Source organism: Anthonomus grandis, chromosome 10, assembly GCF_022605725.1.
Source record: "Anthonomus grandis grandis chromosome 10, icAntGran1.3, whole genome shotgun sequence".
NCBI lineage: Eukaryota > Metazoa > Arthropoda > Insecta > Coleoptera > Curculionidae > Anthonomus > Anthonomus grandis.
In genome coordinates, this window is record NC_065555.1 from 1,470,154 (window position 1) to 1,490,497 (window position 20,344).

General features: G+C 33.9%; 2 protein-coding genes and 1 long non-coding RNA gene across 3 annotated transcripts; 1 reads left to right on the forward strand and 2 right to left on the reverse strand.

The window, feature by feature from the left end:
- The first annotated feature begins 316 nt into the window (after positions 1-316).
- LOC126741185 (muscle-specific protein 20) lies at positions 317-9,583 on the forward strand. Its single transcript, XM_050447537.1, has 3 exons — positions 317-484; positions 853-1,064; positions 9,171-9,583. Exons 1-3 carry the CDS (start codon positions 455-457, stop codon positions 9,481-9,483), a joined length of 555 nt encoding a protein of 184 aa, XP_050303494.1. The 5' UTR covers positions 317-454; the 3' UTR covers positions 9,484-9,583.
- On the reverse strand, positions 3,287-8,656 carry LOC126741186 (uncharacterized). Its single transcript, XR_007662134.1, has 4 exons — positions 8,510-8,656; positions 7,758-7,945; positions 5,501-5,688; positions 3,287-3,431 (listed from the first exon to the last, which is right to left on the reverse strand). It is a non-coding gene; the product is annotated as an uncharacterized LOC126741186 (long non-coding RNA).
- On the reverse strand, positions 9,521-11,508 carry LOC126741184 (trypsin-2-like). The gene is made up of 5 exons (XM_050447536.1): positions 11,341-11,508; positions 11,119-11,290; positions 10,844-11,063; positions 10,662-10,797; positions 9,521-9,823 (listed from the first exon to the last, which is right to left on the reverse strand). Exons 1-5 carry the CDS (start codon positions 11,411-11,413, stop codon positions 9,609-9,611), a joined length of 816 nt encoding a protein of 271 aa, XP_050303493.1. The 5' UTR covers positions 11,414-11,508; the 3' UTR covers positions 9,521-9,608.
- Between the last annotated feature and the right edge of the window lie 8,836 nt (positions 11,509-20,344).

A 20,344-nucleotide genomic window follows, 5' to 3' on the forward strand; every position in this document is an offset into this window, starting at 1 on the left:
TAATAAACTATTTATATCTCCAGTGATTTTAAGAATTCAATATTTAATTTTTATGGAAAGTTCCAAAGACATTCCTTGGATGTTCAAATAAAGCTTCTTTGAAAGGCCTAATCCAAGTTTGAATTCAAGCTCAGTTATGCCTATAAATTTTAATATCAACACGCGCGTTCTCAAACTCGTTAAAGCCAAAATCCGATTAGCATACCAGCACGCCCAAATCACTCAAACATTACAAATACCACATTTTCAGAAATAAAAGACCAAAAAATGAGTCGAAATTCTAATTTTAGGCGGCAAAAGTTAAGTTTTCCACCGCGACGTGGAAAATCCAGTAGGACGATCAAAAATACGACCTCGTATATAAGCGACACTTCGCTTCGGCACGCAGTTTAGTCGGGTGTGGAATTTCGTTGGTTTATTTAATAATTGCAGTCCAGTGCGGAACAGCCTAATCATGTCTCTGGAACGTCAGGTCCAAGCCAAAGTGAGTACTGAGTATGGAATAACACAAGTTTTTAATTGAATTGTCATCACGAACCACTTATCGCACATTTTTTTACCAGCCGCTTGTACATCAAGAGTCTGGCTTAGGCATGAAATAGTCTGCTAGACCTTATCAAAATGTTCAGTAGAAAACACTCTACAACATTCATTCATTACTCAGAAATCTTCCATGACAAAAATGTATCTAGTTATCCAGGAACTTACAGTAGATCCTTGGATACTGATGATACTTAAAATGAAGCAGTCTAGAAAAGTTATTGTCCCAAGTTTATAAATCTGGTATCAAAATGTGCACCGGAAACCACTTTAGAACTTTCATTCAATATTCAAAGTTCTCTCCTTTACTAGCTCGCGGCAAAACGTAACCCAGCGCAAGACAAAGAGGCCCAAGAATGGATCGAGACCATCTTGGGGGCTAAATTCCCCCCTGGCCAGGCTTACGAAGATGTCATCAGAGACGGTACCATTTTGTGCCAGTTGATCAACAAACTGGCTCCAGGTTCTGTTCCGAAGATCAACACCAGCGGCGGACAGTTTAAGTTTATGGAAAACATCACCAAGTAAGTAAATCAACCATGTATCATCAACATTTCATCATTGAGGCAGGAAGGAAATATTCTTTAATTTACTGTAATGTAGTTCTCATAGAAAGCATGTGTCATCTATGTATCTTATCCAAACTTCGGCTTATTCCTGATTTATCCAAGTTACTCTATAGTTCCTGGTGGTGCAATCTTGTGTTTGCACCAGAACCTTAATTACCATTTAAAGTAGAAAAAATCAGTACAATTTCATTCGTATAAGAGAATAGCCATTTTCTAAATCTTCTTCTTCGTAAGTTCCTCTCACTACAAAGCAAATCTGGTCCGAACTACAAGAAACGAGAGAAATATTAGAGATGAGTAAATCAGATAATTTTTTTTTTAAACTTGGATTTTTTTTGCCATTTTTTCAATTAAACCCTTAAAAATTACACTACTACACAACATCTTGGATTCTATGGATATTCTTTAAGTACTTTTCCCCATGTATTAACTACAAGAGGCTGACTCCATAATTACGACTTCTTTTCACGGTTTCTTTGGTAGAATCTGAAGCTCATAATTGAGCACTTAATGAGACCAATGAGTTTTCGTTGAAGAGAAAGAGAGACAGTTTAATGTTGACCAAGTGTGATCTCATCTATCAACAAAGAGAAAACAGACCGTCAACGATCATCCTTGCCAAGACCTGTTAAAAATATTTATATTAGGTAATTTCGCCTATCGTTTTTATTAATAGATTTATTCTAGAAAACGGGTATGTTTACAAGAGTTTAAACGAATAATTTTAAAAATAGAGTTAGTTTATTTGTCGGATTTTGATGATTTTTGAGTGTCGGCCAGGAACGTGTAACATAAGCCGCGTCGAAAATATTATTTTAAAATAAATTTATTTTGGAAACTCTACTGAAAAAAGACTTCTTAATGTTCTACAGTTTAATGGATTCAAATATCTCAAGTACTTTTAGAGTAATTGCACTTTAAAGACAGTGATGACCTCCAAGTAAAGCGAGACTTATTTGACTGTAAGGCTTATAGAGTATGATAACTCAAAAAGTTTTATTGAAATTATGGTAAAACTCTACTGAAAAAAGACTTCTCAATGTTCTAGAGTTTAATTGGTTCAAATATCTCAAGTACTTTTTGAGAAATTTTACTTTAAAGTCAGTGATAAGTTTCCAGACAAAACAAACTTATTCGACTACAGGGTCTATGAAGGGTGATAACTCAAAAACTATCAATTTAATTTTTTTTAAATATTAATAAAAGTTGTTTAGTAAATACTTCTTAATATTTTACAATTTATTTCATTAAGATATCTTAAGTACTTTTTGAGAAATTTGACTTTAAAGGCAGTGATAAGTTCTAAGGCGAAACAGATATATTGGGGTAGTGCCTCTTTAAAGTAAAATAACTTAAAAGGTGGTGATTTAATTCTTTCAAAATATTAACAAAATATATTGAAACAAGACTTCTTAATATTCTTCAATTTATTTCATAAAGATACCTTAAGTAGTTTTTGAGAAATCCCACTTTAAAACCAGTGATGAGCTCCAAGGCGAATCACTGTTATTAGAATAATGTCCCTTTGAAGTAAAATAACTCAAAAAGTATTATTTTATTTATTCTGAAATGTTAGCAAAATATTTTGAGAAATGACGTCTTAATACTTTGCAGGTTATTTCGTTAAGATATCTTAAGTAGTTTTTGAGAAATCCCACTTTAAAGCCAGTGATGAGCTCGAAAACGAAACAGAGTTATTGGAATGTTGTGCTTTTAAATGAAAATAACTCAAAATGTATCATTTTGGTTATTTTGAGATATTAACAAAATTTGTTAAGAAATAGCGTCTTAATATTCCACAGTTTGTTTTATCAAGATATCTTAAGTACTTTTTGAGAAATCTCACTTTAAAACCAGTGATGAGCTCCAAGACGAAACAGAGTTATTGGAATAGTGTCCCTTTAAAGTGAAATAACTTGAAAAGTATTATTTTATTAATTTTGAAGTATTGGCAAAATATTTTGAGAAATGACGTCTTAATCTTCTACAGTTTATTTTATTAGAATATCTTAAGTAGTTTTGGAGAAATTCCACTTTGAATCCAGTGATAAGCTCCAAGACGAAACAGACTTTCTCGACTACGGACTCTATAAAGTGTGATAGCTGAAAAGGTGTCAATTTCAGCATTTTGAACCTCCAACAAACTTTGTAGATGAAAGTCTTCTTAATCATCTATAGTTTATTTCGTCCAAATATCCCAAGTATTTTTTGAGAAATTTCACTTTAAAGCCAGTGATGAGCTCCAAGGCGTAACAGACTTTCTCGACTACGGACTCTATAAAGTGTGATAACTCAAAAGGTGTCATTTTCAGCATTTTGAACCTCCAACAAACTTTGTAGACGAAAGTCTTCTTAATCATCTACAGTTTATTTTGTCCAAATATCCCAAGTATTTTTTGAGAAATTTCAGTTTAAAGCCAGTGAAGAGCTCCAAGACGAAACAGACTTTCTCGTCTGCGGGCTCTATAAAGTGTAATAACTCAAAAAGTGTCATTTCCAGCATTTTGAACCTCCAACAAACTTTGTAGATGAAAGTCTTTTTAATCATCTACAGTTTATTTTGTCCAAATATCCCAAGTATTTTTTGAGAAATTTTACTTTAAAGCTAGTGATGAGCTCCAAGACGAAACAGTCTTTCGCGACTGCGGGCTCTATAAAGTGTAATAACTCAAAAGGTGTCATTTTTAGCATTTTGAACCTCCAACAAACTTTGTAGACGAAAGTCTTCCTAATCATCTACAGTTTATTTCGTCCAAATAGCCCAAGTATTTTTTGAGAAATTTCACTTTAAATCCAGTGATGAGCTCCAAGGCGTAACAGACTTTCTTGACTGCAGCCTCTATAAAGCATAATAACTCAAAAAGCTTCATTTTTAGCATTTTGAACCTCCAACAAACTTTGTAGACGAAAGTTTTCTTAATCATCTACAGTTTATTTTTATCCAAATATCCCAAGTATTTTTTGAGAAATTTCACTTTAAATCCAGTGAAGAGCTCCAAGGCGTAACAGACTTTCTCGACTACGGACTCTATAAAGTGTGATAACTCGAAAGGTGTCATTTTCAGAATTTTCAACCTTCAACAAACTTTGTAGACGAAAGTCTTCTTAATCATCTACAGTTTATTTCGTCCAAGTATCCCAAGTATTTTTTGAGAAATTTCACTTTAAAATCAGTGATAAGTTTCCAGACAAAACAAACTTATTCGACTACAGGGGCTATGAAGGGTGATAACTCAAAAAGTATCAATTTTATTTTTTTTAAATATTAATAAAATTTGTTTAGTGAATACTTTTTAATATTTTACAATTTATTTCATTAAGATATCTTAAGTACTTTTTGAGAAATTTGACTTTAAAGGCAGTGATAAGTTCTAAGGCGAAACAGATATAATGGGGTAGTGCCTCTTTAAAGTAAAATAACTTAAAAAGTAGCGATTTAATTCTTTTAAAATATTAACAAAATATATTGAGACAAGACTTCTTAATATTCTATAATTTATTTCGTAAAGATATCTTAAGTAGTTTTTGTTAAATCCCCCTTTAAAACCAGTGATGAGCTCCAAGGCGAATCACTGTTATTGGAATAATGTCCCTTTGAAGTAAAATAACTCAAAAAGTATTATTTTATTTATTTTGAAATGTTAGCAAAATATTTTGAGAAATGACGTCTTAATACTTTGCAGGTTATTTCGTTAAGATATCTTAAGTAGTTTTTGAGAAATCCCACTTTAAAGCCAGTGATGAGCTCGAAAACGAAACAGAGTTATTGGAATGTTGTGTTTTTAAATGAAAATAACTCAAAATGTATCATTTTGGTTATTTTGAGATATTAACAAAATTTCTTAAGAAATAGTGTCTTAGTATTCTACAGTTTGTTTTATTAAAATATCTTAAGTAGTTTTTGAGAAATTCCATTTTAAAACTAGTGATGAGCTCAAAGACGAAACAGAGTTATTGGAATGTTGTGCTTTTAAATTAATATAATTCCAAATGTATCATTTTGGTTATTTTGAGATATTAACAAAATTTGTTAAGAAATAGCGTCTTAATATTCCACAGTTTGTTTTATCAAGATATCTTAAGTACTTTTTGAGAAATCTCACTTTAAAACCAGTGATGAGCTCCAAGACGAAACAGAGTTATTGGAATAGTGTCCCTTTAAAGTGAAATAACTTGAAAAGTATTATTTTATTAATTTTGAAGTATTGGCAAAATATTTTGAGAAATGACGTCTTAATCTTCTACAGTTTATTTTATTAGAATATCTTAAGTAGTTTTGGAGAAATTCCACTTTGAATCCAGTGATAAGCTCCAAGACGAAACAGACTTTCTCGACTACGGACTCTATAAAGTGTGATAGCTGAAAAGGTGTCAATTTCAGCATTTTGAACCTCCAACAAACTTTGTAGATGAAAGTCTTCTTAATCATCTATAGTTTATTTCGTCCAAATATCCCAAGTATTTTTTGAGAAATTTCACTTTAAAGCCAGTGATGAGCTCCAAGGCGTAACAGACTTTCTCGACTACGGACTCTATAAAGTGTGATAACTCAAAAGGTGTCATTTTCAGCATTTTGAACCTCCAACAAACTTTGTAGACGAAAGTCTTCTTAATCATCTACAGTTTATTTTGTCCAAATATCCCAAGTATTTTTTGAGAAATTTCAGTTTAAAGCCAGTGAAGAGCTCCAAGACGAAACAGACTTTCTCGTCTGCGGGCTCTATAAAGTGTAATAACTCAAAAAGTGTCATTTCCAGCATTTTGAACCTCCAACAAACTTTGTAGATGAAAGTCTTTTTAATCATCTACAGTTTATTTTGTCCAAATATCCTAAGTATTTTTTGAGAAATTTTACTTTAAAGCTAGTGATGAGCTCCAAGACGAAACAGTCTTTCGCGACTGCGGGCTCTATAAAGTGTAATAACTCAAAAGGTGTCATTTTTAGCATTTTGAACCTCCAACAAACTTTGTAGACGAAAGTCTTCCTAATCATCTACAGTTTATTTCGTCCAAATAGCCCAAGTATTTTTTGAGAAATTTCACTTTAAATCCAGTGATGAGCTCCAAGGCGTAACAGACTTTCTTGACTGCAGCCTCTATAAAGCATAATAACTCAAAAAGCTTCATTTTTAGCATTTTGAACCTCCAACAAACTTTGTAGACGAAAGTTTTCTTAATCATCTACAGTTTATTTTTATCCAAATATCCCAAGTATTTTTTGAGAAATTTCACTTTAAATCCAGTGAAGAGCTCCAAGGCGTAACAGACTTTCTCGACTACGGACTCTATAAAGTGTGATAACTCAAAAGGTGTCATTTTCAGAATTTTCAACCTTCAACAAACTTTGTAGACGAAAGTCTTCTTAATCATCTACAGTTTATTTCGTCCAAGTATCCCAAGTATTTTTTGAGAAATTTCACTTTAAAATCAGTGATAAGTTTCCAGACAAAACAAACTTATTCGACTACAGGGGCTATGAAGGGTGATAACTCAAAAAGTATCAATTTTATTTTTTTTAAATATTAATAAAATTTGTTTAGTGAATACTTTTTAATATTTTACAATTTATTTCATTAAGATATCTTAAGTACTTTTTGAGAAATTTGACTTTAAAGGCAGTGATAAGTTCTAAGGCGAAACAGATATAATGGGGTAGTGCCTCTTTAAAGTAAAATAACTTAAAAAGTAGCGATTTAATTCTTTTAAAATATTAACAAAATATATTGAGACAAGACTTCTTAATATTCTATAATTTATTTCGTAAAGATATCTTAAGTAGTTTTTGTTAAATCCCCCTTTAAAACCAGTGATGAGCTCCAAGGCGAATCACTGTTATTGGAATAATGTCCCTTTGAAGTAAAATAACTCAAAAAGTATTATTTTATTTATTTTGAAATGTTAGCAAAATATTTTGAGAAATGACGTCTTAATACTTTGCAGGTTATTTCGTTAAGATATCTTAAGTAGTTTTTGAGAAATCCCACTTTAAAGCCAGTGATGAGCTCGAAAACGAAACAGAGTTATTGGAATGTTGTGTTTTTAAATGAAAATAACTCAAAATGTATCATTTTGGTTATTTTGAGATATTAACAAAATTTCTTAAGAAATAGTGTCTTAGTATTCTACAGTTTGTTTTATTAAAATATCTTAAGTAGTTTTTGAGAAATTCCATTTTAAAACTAGTGATGAGCTCAAAGACGAAACAGAGTTATTGGAATGTTGTGCTTTTAAATTAATATAATTCCAAATGTATCATTTTGGTTATTTTGAGATATTAACAAAATTTGTTAAGAAATAGCGTCTTAATATTCCACAGTTTGTTTTATCAAGATATCTTAAGTACTTTTTGAGAAATCTCACTTTAAAACCAGTGATGAGCTCCAAGACGAAACAGAGTTATTGGAATAGTGTCCCTTTAAAGTGAAATAACTTGAAAAGTATTATTTTATTAATTTTGAAGTATTGGCAAAATATTTTGAGAAATGACGTCTTAATCTTCTACAGTTTATTTTATTAGAATATCTTAAGTAGTTTTGGAGAAATTCCACTTTGAATCCAGTGATAAGCTCCAAGACGAAACAGACTTTCTCGACTACGGACTCTATAAAGTGTGATAGCTGAAAAGGTGTCAATTTCAGCATTTTGAACCTCCAACAAACTTTGTAGATGAAAGTCTTCTTAATCATCTATAGTTTATTTCGTCCAAATATCCCAAGTATTTTTTGAGAAATTTCACTTTAAAGCCAGTGATGAGCTCCAAGGCGTAACAGACTTTCTCGACTACGGACTCTATAAAGTGTGATAACTCAAAAGGTGTCATTTTCAGCATTTTGAACCTCCAACAAACTTTGTAGACGAAAGTCTTCTTAATCATCTACAGTTTATTTCGTCCAAATATGCCAAGTATTTTTTGAGAAATTTCACTTTAAAGCCAGTGATGAGCCCCAAGACGAAATAGACTTTCTCGACTACGGACTCTATAAAGTGTAATAACTTTAAAGGTGTAATTTTCAGCATTTTGAACCTTCAACAAACTTTGTAGACGAAAGTCTTCCTAATCATCTACAGTTTATTTCGTCCAAATATCCCAAGTATTTTTTGAGAAATTTCACTTTAAATCCAGTGATGAGTTCCAAGACGAAACAGACTTTCTCGACTGCGGACTCTATAAAGTGTGATAACTCAAAAGGTGTCATTTTCAGCATTTTGAACCTTTAACAAACTTTGCAGACGAAAGTCTTCTTAATCATCTACAGTTTATTTCGTCCAAATATCCCAAGTGTTTTTTGAGAAATTTCACTTTAAAGTCAGTGATAAGCTCCAAGATGAAACAGACTTTCTCGACTGCAGCCTCTATACAGTGTGATAGCTCAAAAGGTATCATTGTCAGCATTTTGAACCTCCAACAAACTTTGTAGACGAAAGTCTTCTTAATCATCTACAGTTTATTTCGTCCAAATATCCCAAGTATTTTTTGAGAAATTTCACTTTAAAGCCAGTGATGCGCTCCAAGGCGTAACAGACTTTCTCGACTGCGGGCTCTATAAAGTGTAATAACTCAAAAGGTGTCATTTTCAGCATTTTGAACCTCTAACAAACTTTGTAGACGAAAGTCTTCTTAATCATCTACAGTTTATTTCGTCCAAATATCCCAAGTGTTTTTTGAGAAATTTCACTTTAAAGTCAGTGATAAGCTCCAAGATGAAACAGACTTTCTCGACTGCAGCCTCTATACAGTGTGATAGCTCAAAAGGTGTCATTTTCAGCATTTTGAACCTCCAACAAACTTTGTAGATGAAAGTCTTCCTAATAATCTACAGTTTATTTCGTCCAAATATCCCAAGTATTTTTTGAGAAATTTCAGTTTAAAGCTAGTGAAGAGCTCCAAGACGAAACAGACTTTCTCGTCTGCGGACTCTATAAAGTGTAATAACTCAAAAGGCATCATTTTCATCAATTTCACCCCTTAACAAACGTTGTAGATGAAAGTCTTCCTAATACTCTACAACGTGATTTATCCCTCCCAAATTCGTTGTCTAACGAAAAACTCCTCTTTTCCAGCTTCCAGGCGGCAATCAAGAAATACGGAGTGGCCGACATCGACGTGTTCCAAACCGTAGACCTGTGGGAGAAGAAGGACATCGCCCAAGTGACCAACACCCTCTTCGCTTTGGGTCGTCAGACGTACAAGCACAGCGAGTGGCCTGGACCGCACCTTGGACCCAAACCCTCTGACGAGAACAAGAGGGAATTCACCGAGGAACAATTGAAGGCCGGCGAGAGCATCATCGGCCTCCAGGCCGGACAGAACAAGGGAGCCTCCCAGGCGGGTCAAAACATCGGTGCCGGCAGGAAGATCATCCTTGGAAAGTAGATTTTTCTTGATGATGAAGAAGATTTTTTATACTACCTTTATGTGTAACTAATTTTATTGTATGTTTTATTTAATATAGATAACAATTATTTTTATTTAATTTTTTGTGTTTTTATTCGCGCGTTTTATAAAGAAGTTACGTTGGCAATCCACTGTCTGACCGCTGGAACGTTGGCGTACACTCCTGGATAGCTTGGTTGGGCGCATCCATAGCCCCAAGAAACTACTCCGATTAAAGTACCATTTATGGCCAATGGTCCTCCGGAGTCCCCTTGGCAAGCATCTCTTCCTCCGTTTATCAGGCCGGCGCATAACATTGAGTACGTTATTTGGTCCCATGCTGAAAAATTCAGGAATTATCCATGAAAATATAATTTGTTTGTGTTATGTTGCTACATAGGGAACTATAAACGTAGCATTAGACACTCACGTATGAACTAAGGATAGGAATGAAGTAAACTTGTATGGTGACAATCGGAATCGTATGTCGGCCATCTTGCTTGGCAAAATGACAGTTGTTGACATTGAAAAGAATGTCATTGTCATACCATTTGAGTTTGCTGTTTGTTTTAAGGATGTTATTTTAAAATCGTGACTTTTTTTCTAAAAAGTTCAAAAAAAACATGAAGAGCGATATGCAATGTAACCGTAGAACAGAATGATTTATTCTGTCTATAAATTTAACTTATCCAGAAAATGGTAACCGCTAAATAATATTTTACTATAGGAACATCCTAAATCGAAACTAAATCCACTGGATCTAGCTTGAAAATATCCTATTTGGCAACACAAAATGCCATGCTGATAGAAGGCAGGTCAATTCACTAATCTTTTATAAGTCAATATTGACATTCTAGACACATTAATGTAAATCCTCCCTTTAATTGTCATTCAAATGACGTTATTTTATCGTGACAAAAAGGGAGTTTTTCTGCACCATATTTTAACGTTATACGTCATTTAGTGGCATCCAAAACACGACACAAAATCGTTCATATCTCTTCCACTGTTCGATCTACAATCTTAAGTAGCATAAGCAAAATTGTAGATTAAGTGATTAACTCCCCCACTGGGAATTTAAGTTAAGTTATTGAACTTTACCTCGTACCAATATCACCTCGTTTAATTGCGTTAAAAGTCCTGACCTAATTATGCTAAGGTAATGACGCTCAACTTACCACCATCATAATATTCCGCGCAGCTTTCGTTACTTAAAATAGGCACTTCAACCGCATGAAGTCTGGACGGGGCCGAACCGCCTTGCCAGAGTGCACCCCATCCAGTTACAACAGCAGACGTTCCAGGAACTAAAACCTAATCATCTGGATTATTGGACAATCTGAATTAGTGTTTAACTTACGTGATTCAATGCGGGCAAAGAGATGGGTTGGATATTGGGCCTGAATACGAGAGCACTTGCTAATCGGATCAACGTGATGTCATAGTCGAAACGATTATCGGTATTACCATAACCTGGATGGTCGAAGATGGCTGCTACCCCATAAACGAGACCCTCGGATTGGACGAAACTGGTGCCTAGTCGTACAGAGAAGGCTGGTAAAGGTGGTATTTGATGGACACTAAAAGTTCGATCATAATGTATATGGAAGAAGTAGAATAAGACGTATGACTTACAGTTGGGTGCAATGGGCAGCACTTACGACCCATCGATCAGAGATGATTGAGCCACCACATACGTGCCTATGGAAGTATTGCAAAGAAACTTGGTATGGAAAGAGTAAAATATCTGTGGGATAACCACCGACTATACGGTTATCCGCGTTCCTTTCCAAAACCTCTAGGAAATCTGAAATTTTTCAATAAATTATTTTTTTTTTAATATGCTTAGTTACTTACGTGGTTTTAGGTCGGGGGTTGCTGCACACGTCACAGCAATTGCCGCAATTATTAGAAATTGCATAATGTTCATTTTTTCGCGGTAAGTCGGGAAGTGGATTTTTTTTTTAATTTGGGCTACCAACAGTCATAAAAACTTCTTATTTTATCGATAATCCCGGATTAGTGTGAATTTATTTAATAGTTTATTGTACTTTAATGCCTAGTCATAAAAATTAAGAAGATAGATTTGTTAGGTGTAATAAAGTTTTTTTTTTCATTGAAAAAACGTAATGGGATCCACTTTTTCAATAATATAAAAATAATTAATAATAATAATAAATGTGTCTTATTAGGTACAAGGATAGTATAAAATAATGTTCCAAGTTCCAAGTGATAACACCAACAGTTCTATCCTGCCTTGATTATTGATTTAATAATTATTAATTATTATTTAATTATTTATTGATGAATAAATTGTTAAGCAGAAATTAATAATTTATCCAACAACCATATCTCACTGAAAAATGCCACATCAAAATCGTATTTCAAAACTTAACTTTTGAACGCCAAAAAACCCGTATACATGTATATGTATGTATATGTATATGCTATTTTAAGTAGTAATGTATTCATTTAGAATAAATACTATTTATGTAAGTACCTTCAAATTGTACCAAAACATAAATTTAGTTCAATAAATTCATTGATTAAATTTAGTTGATTGGTCCACATCTGTTTAAGAACCACAAGGACCATTGCTTATAATAAATATTTTTTTAATGGTTTTTTTATGGACAACACGTTTTCACCCTTTCCCGCCCTGAGGATAGCCTAATATAAGCCGAAACTTATCCAATATCCAAGTAACTTATCAAGAAGCAAAAAAAATTGTGAGATCACAAAAAACAACAATTTATAGTCAATTATTATTAAAAAAAACCAAAAATTTTTGTATTTTATCTTATGCTTGACTGTAGTTGTTTTTTTTTAAATTTAAGTTTCATTATATTTACAATTTAATTTAAAAAAAATATTTTGAATGTCATTTAAAAAATACGGTTTTCGAAACAAAAAAATATAAATAAAACATTTCTTTATATTTAGGTTTAAATAAATTGCAAATATTACAATAATAGCTAATTTTTTGGAAAATTTCATTTTATATATTATTTTTAAATATAATATATTTTCTTTCTAAAAGGGTTTTTAATTTTTAAATTTAACGGATTAAGAATATTTACAAAAAAAACATCGAGAAAATATAAATAGAGTTTTTTGAATATACATGCAGTAAATTTACTCCAAGATTCTTCTTTCCACGACTTAATCAAATAGACATGGATAGTGTGAGCATTACTGTAAATGGGGATATCATTCTTTATGAGAGTGAAATTAAGTATTTGGGTACTATTCTAGATGCCAATTTAAACTTTTGTGCACATGCATAAAACGACAATCGACAATTTAATTTCTAAGGGAAACACGAGTAGTGGAAGTAGCCTCCTAAAACCAAAAAAATCCAGTTCAACGCAGACCGAGCATTTGGAAAACCCTATAGATGTGAAGACTCCCATAAACAAAACCACTCCTCCACCTTCCAAATCTTTTGTAAAAGAGGAATGGGAATACGTGGTGGTGTCTAGGATCTCCTCATCCTATACAGCAAATCAACTTGCACACTACGTCAAAGAGAAACTTAAAATCACGGACTTTGTTAGATGCTTTCCTATGCTGAAGAACAAGGACTGTCCAGACTCAGACTTCAAAGTTGGCGTGCAAAAAAGGAGCACGTAAAAACTTTAAAAGACCCAACTATGTGGCCAGCGGGTACAATTGTAGATGGCTACAAATTGAATGCTTCAACCCATCCAGATTCACCAACATCCAAGATTCAGCCACCACCAGAAGCCACTGCTACGCCAGAGAGATCTTTAAGAATTGCTTCAGACAAGGAAGCAATCGTTGCGAGTAAGTCCCTTGCACGGAAACTCTCTAAAATAATAATTGGAAAAAAACCGATGAACGAAGACGAGCCATTTATGGATCCGTTGACTCCGCCAATAGTGAGGCAGTCCCAAAATTCTGATCCTGAGAATAGTCCCTTAGTCTATTGGCCAGACTGAGGGACCCTTCAATTTTAAAATCACTTAGGCTCTACCTGGCTGGCATACCTCCACGACCTGCCGGCGAGTACATGCTTTGAAGGGCACACGAAAACTAGCATTAAACTAATGCTTGCTGCAGAAGGACTTCCCACTGACATAGACTCGCTGAGAAAATTATACTGTCGGTTTCATAATGCCTATGGGATTGGTTCGGCTGAAATTGAAGCAGACCTCTCCGCCTTTGGATCCTTCTTCTCTTCAGAAAGACTCCTACGGCTCCAGAAAATTAGAGAAGGTCAAACTAATTATTTTTCTTCAACTAAGTCAAAATTAAAACGACGCGAATAGAGGATCAAGCACCCTCTAAAAAAATGGACGTTAGCAAGCTTAATATATTCCCCATTAACATTCAGTCCTTAAGACATAAAACAGACGAATTACATCTTTTATTGGAAGAGCTAAACTTTCGACATATTGTTGCCATAACAGAACATTGGTTAAAGACTGATGAGCCTATATTTATTAAAAACTATACCACTTTAGCTAGATATAATAGAAGTAATTTATCTCATGGAGGTACTATGATAATGTCCACTAACAACGATTTTTCCGCGGTCACAAAATTTGATAATTTATTATCTGAAAAAGTATTCGAATTTTCCATCGTCTATCATAATACCTTTGACCTTTATATAGTTTGTATTTACAAAACACCTGACGCGGACGTGCAAATTTTCTGCCAAAAATTATTAAGCTTGCTAGTATCCCTGCTCTAATAAGCAAATTAATTTTGTGTGTCGATCTTAATATTGACTTCTCCAGTGTGTGTGCTGCTGAGGAATCCCTTCAGTCCATATTTGATTCATCTGGGATGGTTGTGCATATTAACTCCCCAACCAGAATAACCAAAACTAGCTCTAGTATCATTGACTACGTCGTATCAACCTTTGATCCGGAACTCGTTGATTCAACTGTCTTTAACTCAGGTTTCTCCGATCATGAAGCAGTGTTAACTAAATTTTCTCTAAATCACAAAAATAAAAGAGTCCCGCGCAAAATGTGCCGTATCTTTGGGAAAAAAAAATTCCTAAATGTCTAAGAACGGACTGGGACTTCCTATCTGATGATGTTAACACTGAGTTTTCTCGATTTATAAAGTCATTGTCTGATTTGGCATCCAACTCATTTCCTCTTAGACCCATCAAAATTAAACAAAAAAAACCATGGTCTACTAAAGGCTTACGCTTGTCTTCTAAAAATATACGCTCCTTATCACACTTAAAAAAATTCTCAGACAGTGTATTCTTCCACGATTACGTAAGGTTGTACAAAAAAAATTACCATAAAACAATAAAAGCAGCCAAGGACCTCTATTACAATAAAAGGATTTCTAATTCTGCAAATGTTGGTAAGGAGACTTGGTCTATTGTTAATAAATTAAGGGATAAGGCTTCTCCATCTATCACAATCCCCACTTCACCGGATAACTTAAATAACTACTTTATAAATGTAGCCAAAAATCTCATGAATACCGTAACTCCTTCCCACGATCCTCTCTCATATCTCGCTAATGAGAATTTACATAATTTCTTTCTTACACCCATAGCATTAGAAGAACTACGCAGCACAATAAAAGACATTAAAAACAAATCTTCATCTGAGGCTGATGGTCTAACGCTCAAAATGTTTTCAAATCTCCCGGATATCACTTTAAACCATCTTACCAACTTGATTAATATGTCTCTTCGAATTGGAATCTTTCCAAGCTGCCTTAAGACGGCAATTCTTATTCCTTTACATAAAGGGGGCGAGAAGGATCAATGTTCGAACTACCGCCCAATTGCACTTCTCCCAACATTATCGAAGATTATTGAAAGACTGGTAAAGAAACGACTTTTATCCTTTTTGCTTAAATATAAAATTATAACCCCGCATCAGTTCGGATTCTTGAGTAACAAGTGCACCAATGACGCTATGTTGTCCCTCTTTAATAATATATACTCCAGCCTAAACAGCCATCTCTCTACAGCAACAATTTTCTGTGATTTCTCTAAAGCTTTCGACTGTGTAAACCATAATATCCTAATTAATAAATTGCAGCACTATGGAATTAGAGGAACACCTCTGGTTCAAGTCATACCTGAACAACAAGAATCAGTTTGTTAGGGTTGATTCGATGACGTCTTCGTGCAAGCCAATAGAATGCGAGGTACCTCAGGGCTCAGTTCTAGGCCCTATTTTGTTTCTTCTATTTATAAATGATATTGCTAATCTGGACATAAATGGTAAAATTTGTCTCTTTGCGGACGATACTAGTTTTTCTTGGAGCAACTTAAATATGATGGCTCTTCGTAGAACCATATCTCGTGATCTAGTCACCATTAAATCGTGGTGCGATTCAAATCTCTTGTGCCTTAACGTCTCAAAAACTAGAGTATTATCATTTAGCGGTGCGTTGCAACCTTTTGTAATTATTAACAACAGAATGGAGGTCGTTGATTCCGTAAAGTTCTTGGGATTGATGGTAGACAACTCTTTAAAATGGGATATCCACATCGATTACTTATCCAAAAAATTAAGTTCTGCATGTTTTGCTCTGAGATCAGTATCCAGGGAGCTAAGTTTGGCAACGGCTATAACAGTTTATTATGCCCTGTTTGAGTCGCACCTCCGATATGCCCTTCCGTTTTGGGGTACGTGTGGTGCGACTCAATTTGAACGCATATTTAAGCTACAAAAGAGAGCTATACGCTATTCATTAAGACTAAATTACAGAACTCACTGCCAGGAATATTTAAAAAAATTTAAAATACTGTAAAATTTGGGTATTTTAAAAATTAAACTTACGTGAGTAATGACAATGCAATTCATTCAGCGAGCTCCACCATGTATACAGCAAGAAATTGAGAATACCATGAAACAAAAATATTTACGATTTACTGTACTGGCCCATCTAATAAAGGTTAAGTTTACTCATCGGGGAACCTCGGTCCCCTTAGTTCAGTCATGCCAACAACCATCAATATAGTTACTTTATGTTTGCTAATAATTTACCTATACAGTGCGAACGTAAAGGTTGGAATAAATTCATTTAAACTCTTCCAAAAATAGCCTTTTATTGTGTTCAATCGTCAACGGTCGAGCTTAGGTATAGGACATGGTACATGAAATGTACTTAGAATTTGATGTAGAACCTAAATCTAAAATAAAAAATAGGTGTTTACATTTAAAAAAATTACGTTGATGACCGTAACTTATTTTTGGGCCACCCTGTATACATAAAATTATAGTAAGAAAACCCGCAGTTAAAAATAAAAATCGACATGTCCGAGCGTTTTTTTTTTGAACATAACCCTGAATTTTAAATGAATTTATTCCAACCTTTACGTTCGCACTGTATATATCTTCTTTCTTCGACGACTAGCTAGTGTCCCCTAAAATAGTTAAGGCTACCCCAGACGCCCCACTGCCGCTAAGCAGTAAGCATCTCAACACTCGGAAACTAAGATAACATATGAGGAGAAGACTTGCAAAATGCGGTTTATCCAAAACTGTAAATTTTCAGAAAAGGCGAAAAACTGGTGTTTGGAAACGGTCTTAGTTCCTGAATTGCGATTTGTAAAAAAAAAATGAAAAAAATAGCATAAATAATTACTAAATTTACAGACTAGAAAACGCAAAAATAGTATTAATATTTCAAAAAAACTGCTCAACAAAATTTGCATGTCTCTTCTGGACAAAGAGCGTTTTGTTTATGGCTGATATAGTTTCTCTTGTACAATAAAATAAGGAAATCAAACAAAACCATATTCTCCATTAGCAGCATCTTTATTTAAATTTTTCATAAACTGTAAATAAAATCAACTTCTTCCATGTCATTACCCTCACATTCTTCGTTTTCTTCAATAACTCATACTCCATCTTCACAGGAATCCGCAAAAATTGGAACTGACCATTCCAAGTCTGAACCATTGTTCTAGTTTTCGCCAGATAATGATTCTAGTAATTTTTTCAAACTATCTAGTTTTTATTTCTTTATCTTATGACCCAAAGGTAGCACCGGTAAGTCTACTTGAGCGAATGGTATGTGGGGTTTCAGTAGAGGTTGGAATTTTTTTGTCTCATCTGAAGGTCGATATAGTACTTCACTTTTAACCAAAATATTGTTGACACACTTTTTTTCATAAAAAAATCTTCGATAAGAAATTATGCCATTCACTTTTTTCAGTCATAACAACATATTTTTGACAGGAAGCAAATTCCAGTCGGTTCCACGTTTTCGTACCTCGCCCACTTTAGTGTATAGATTCCAATAGGCATCTGGATGATGATACTGTGAAAGCTTAATATATTTTCAATGCGTCAATTTAAAATCTTTCAATAGGAATGGCCTCTGATCGGCAATATAATTTCTATTTCCTTTACTTTTTCACCTGACAACTCATGGAGCCAAAATATCAAAGCGTGTACGACATGACTATTTTTGTTTTGACCTCCACAACCATCTGCAAAAAAATTGATGTCTCAGTAGTCCCCCTAACCACTTGATGTTCCATCCACGTGTAGAATATTGGTTCCTGATAGTTAAGTTTGGTAATGCAAAAAAATATATTGACGACTGTTGCGCGTAAAATTCTTTACTGAATAGGTACGTTAGGTAATAGCTGAATTTGCTGTACATCGAAGCAATATGAAATTTTATTTGGTTCTTCTGCTTTCATTAACTTATGGAATTGTGATGCACAAAATTTGTGTACTTTTAGCTCAGTGGTGTTTTTCAGAAGAGCTTTGCGAAATAACTAGTTTGGTTTCTGTTCTTACACAATAGCTACAAACTCATCAGTAGCAGGACTGCCAAACCCTATGTTAAAATATTTACTAAATACTCGGCTGAAATACTTGTAATTTACATTCAGACTGTCTAGTGCGTTTAAAAAAAAACATAATACATAGAAACATAGATCCTTATGAGCCGCCTTCCGCCTTACATAGTGACTTTTTTTTCCCTATCTAAAAAAATCACGTAAAAGATCATACTAATTGAAAAAAAGCAATTGTCGCATCACCAGAACTACCCGTCTCAGCAACACGTCGGTTCGGTTGAAATAAAAGGCAGTTTTTCTAAACACAATCCTTTAATTTCTTAAACTGACCAAATTAGGAAAACAAGTAACGTTGAAGTATATACAACAAAAAAGATAGATAATAATTAATGGTAAGTTAAATATTCAGCAAGCAAAGCCTCGAAATTCGAAAAAGAACCCGCCGAGAAAAATATTGGCTTTCGATGCCTGCCGAAACCGTAACGATACTAAAAGTTGGAATTCAGTTTTCTCAAGAGCAAAACACATTTATCTAACCCAAAACGTGCTTCAAAGGCCATTCGACTGAGCCCCTGTGAAACACGTGTCTTCGGTCATAAATTAATAGACAAGGGATCACAAGACCGCCCGTCATACCGTCAATAAAATCATAAACTTGCACTTTTGAAGAGGATTGGGAAAAACATGTGCATTGCATCTTAAACTGAAATTTCTCTTATTCTATGAAATGTCACACAAATTGTTTCCTAAAACTATTTACTGGCTCTAACAGCAATAAAACAACGAAAACTTTTTTCTCTTTAATTTATCTCTTTTTCTATCTAATTTTACATCTAAATCTCTTTAATTCCATCTTGAATAACTTTATTTGTATGATTATAAAAACTTCCCGAACTTTAATGACATCTTCTCGAATTACTTGCCCCAAATGTAATATCTTTACATTTTAGGGTTGAATTATTCTTATGGTTACATACTGCTCGTATATTAAATTGTTCTAAATCGGGATCGGGGTTTGTATTGGCAAGTAAAGCTATCAAAAAATTTATATGATGTTCATTGATGATTGACGTTAAATTTACTTGACCTTTACCACGGTCACTATCACCAACAACGTGCTCACCATCTAAGGATTCCATTGAACTAACTAAAGTGTTGTAAAAACTACGCAAGATAAACAAATGGTGCTCCAAAAATAATTCCAAACACACCAGTTTCCAAACATAAACAGCTGGATTAAATGTGGTTTATTCCTCTTATGGACAAAATGCTTTTCGTTGTCAATTGGTGATGGACTAAATGCATTTTGCATGTCTAAGTGGTTTTCAAAGCACCTTTTAAGTAGGATATAATGCGATTTGGATATCCAATATTGTATAAAATGATAGCCATTCAAGGAAATGTTATAACGACATCTAAATTTCAAAAAATGAAATTTTGGACAAACCGTGTTTTACAAGTCTGCTCCTCATATACCGAGATCTTAGAATCCAAATGTGTCAATCGAGAAGACAAGTGAGGGCCCTCTATAACTCACAAGACCAACTCGAAGGAACTGCGCGCTCTGAGGGCATCCCTGTCGATTGCTACACAATCGACCACAACCTGGTAATACCTCGCTAAACAGCGACAAACTCTGGTATACCATAAAACTCTAGCCATGGACTTATACAACAACAATATAAAATATTTTACTCACATGTCGACATGATTAACCTGTGCACAAAACAATCACAACCATTCTAATATCCACCTAGTGGACAAACACCACCACACCTGGTCAACTATGACCACTCTATATACAAGGCTCTTTATAAGCCGAAGTGCTAGCACTCACTGACTCTTTTACTTCTTTGGGTCTCTCTCAATCTCTGCTTATATTATTATTTATGTTTAGGGCACAGATGTAAATAGCTCCATTTACTTTCACTATTTTCCATGGTAGCAAATCAAGTGATGTTCTCTATTTTTTATCAACATATTTTTATTCCAATTGATTGTAAGCAAGTTTATCATAATTATTATCATTTTTAAGTATTTTATGGTATTTATCTTAAGGCTGTTCTAACTAAAAAAAATACACATTTTAGGACA

What these genes read in the sequence shown, in the direction of transcription:
- LOC126741184 (XM_050447536.1), bottom strand. Translation starts at nt 11,413, where the DNA reads ATGAACATTATGCAATTTCTAATAATTGCGGCAATTGCTGTGACGTGT. An exon ending in CTTTGCCCGCATTGAATCAC is followed by an intron (nt 10,798 to 10,843) that starts GTAAGTTAAACA and finishes CCAGATGATTAG; the next exon opens with GTTTTAGTTCCTGGAACGTC. An exon ending in CGCGGAATATTATGATGGTG is followed by an intron (nt 9,824 to 10,661) that starts GTAAGTTGAGCG and finishes TGAATTTTTCAG; the next exon opens with CATGGGACCAAATAACGTAC.
- LOC126741185 (XM_050447537.1), top strand. Translation starts at nt 455, where the DNA reads ATGTCTCTGGAACGTCAGGTCCAAGCCAAA. An exon ending in AACGTCAGGTCCAAGCCAAA is followed by an intron (nt 485 to 852) that starts GTGAGTACTGAG and finishes CTCCTTTACTAG; the next exon opens with CTCGCGGCAAAACGTAACCC. An exon ending in TTTATGGAAAACATCACCAA is followed by an intron (nt 1,065 to 9,170) that starts GTAAGTAAATCA and finishes CCTCTTTTCCAG; the next exon opens with CTTCCAGGCGGCAATCAAGA.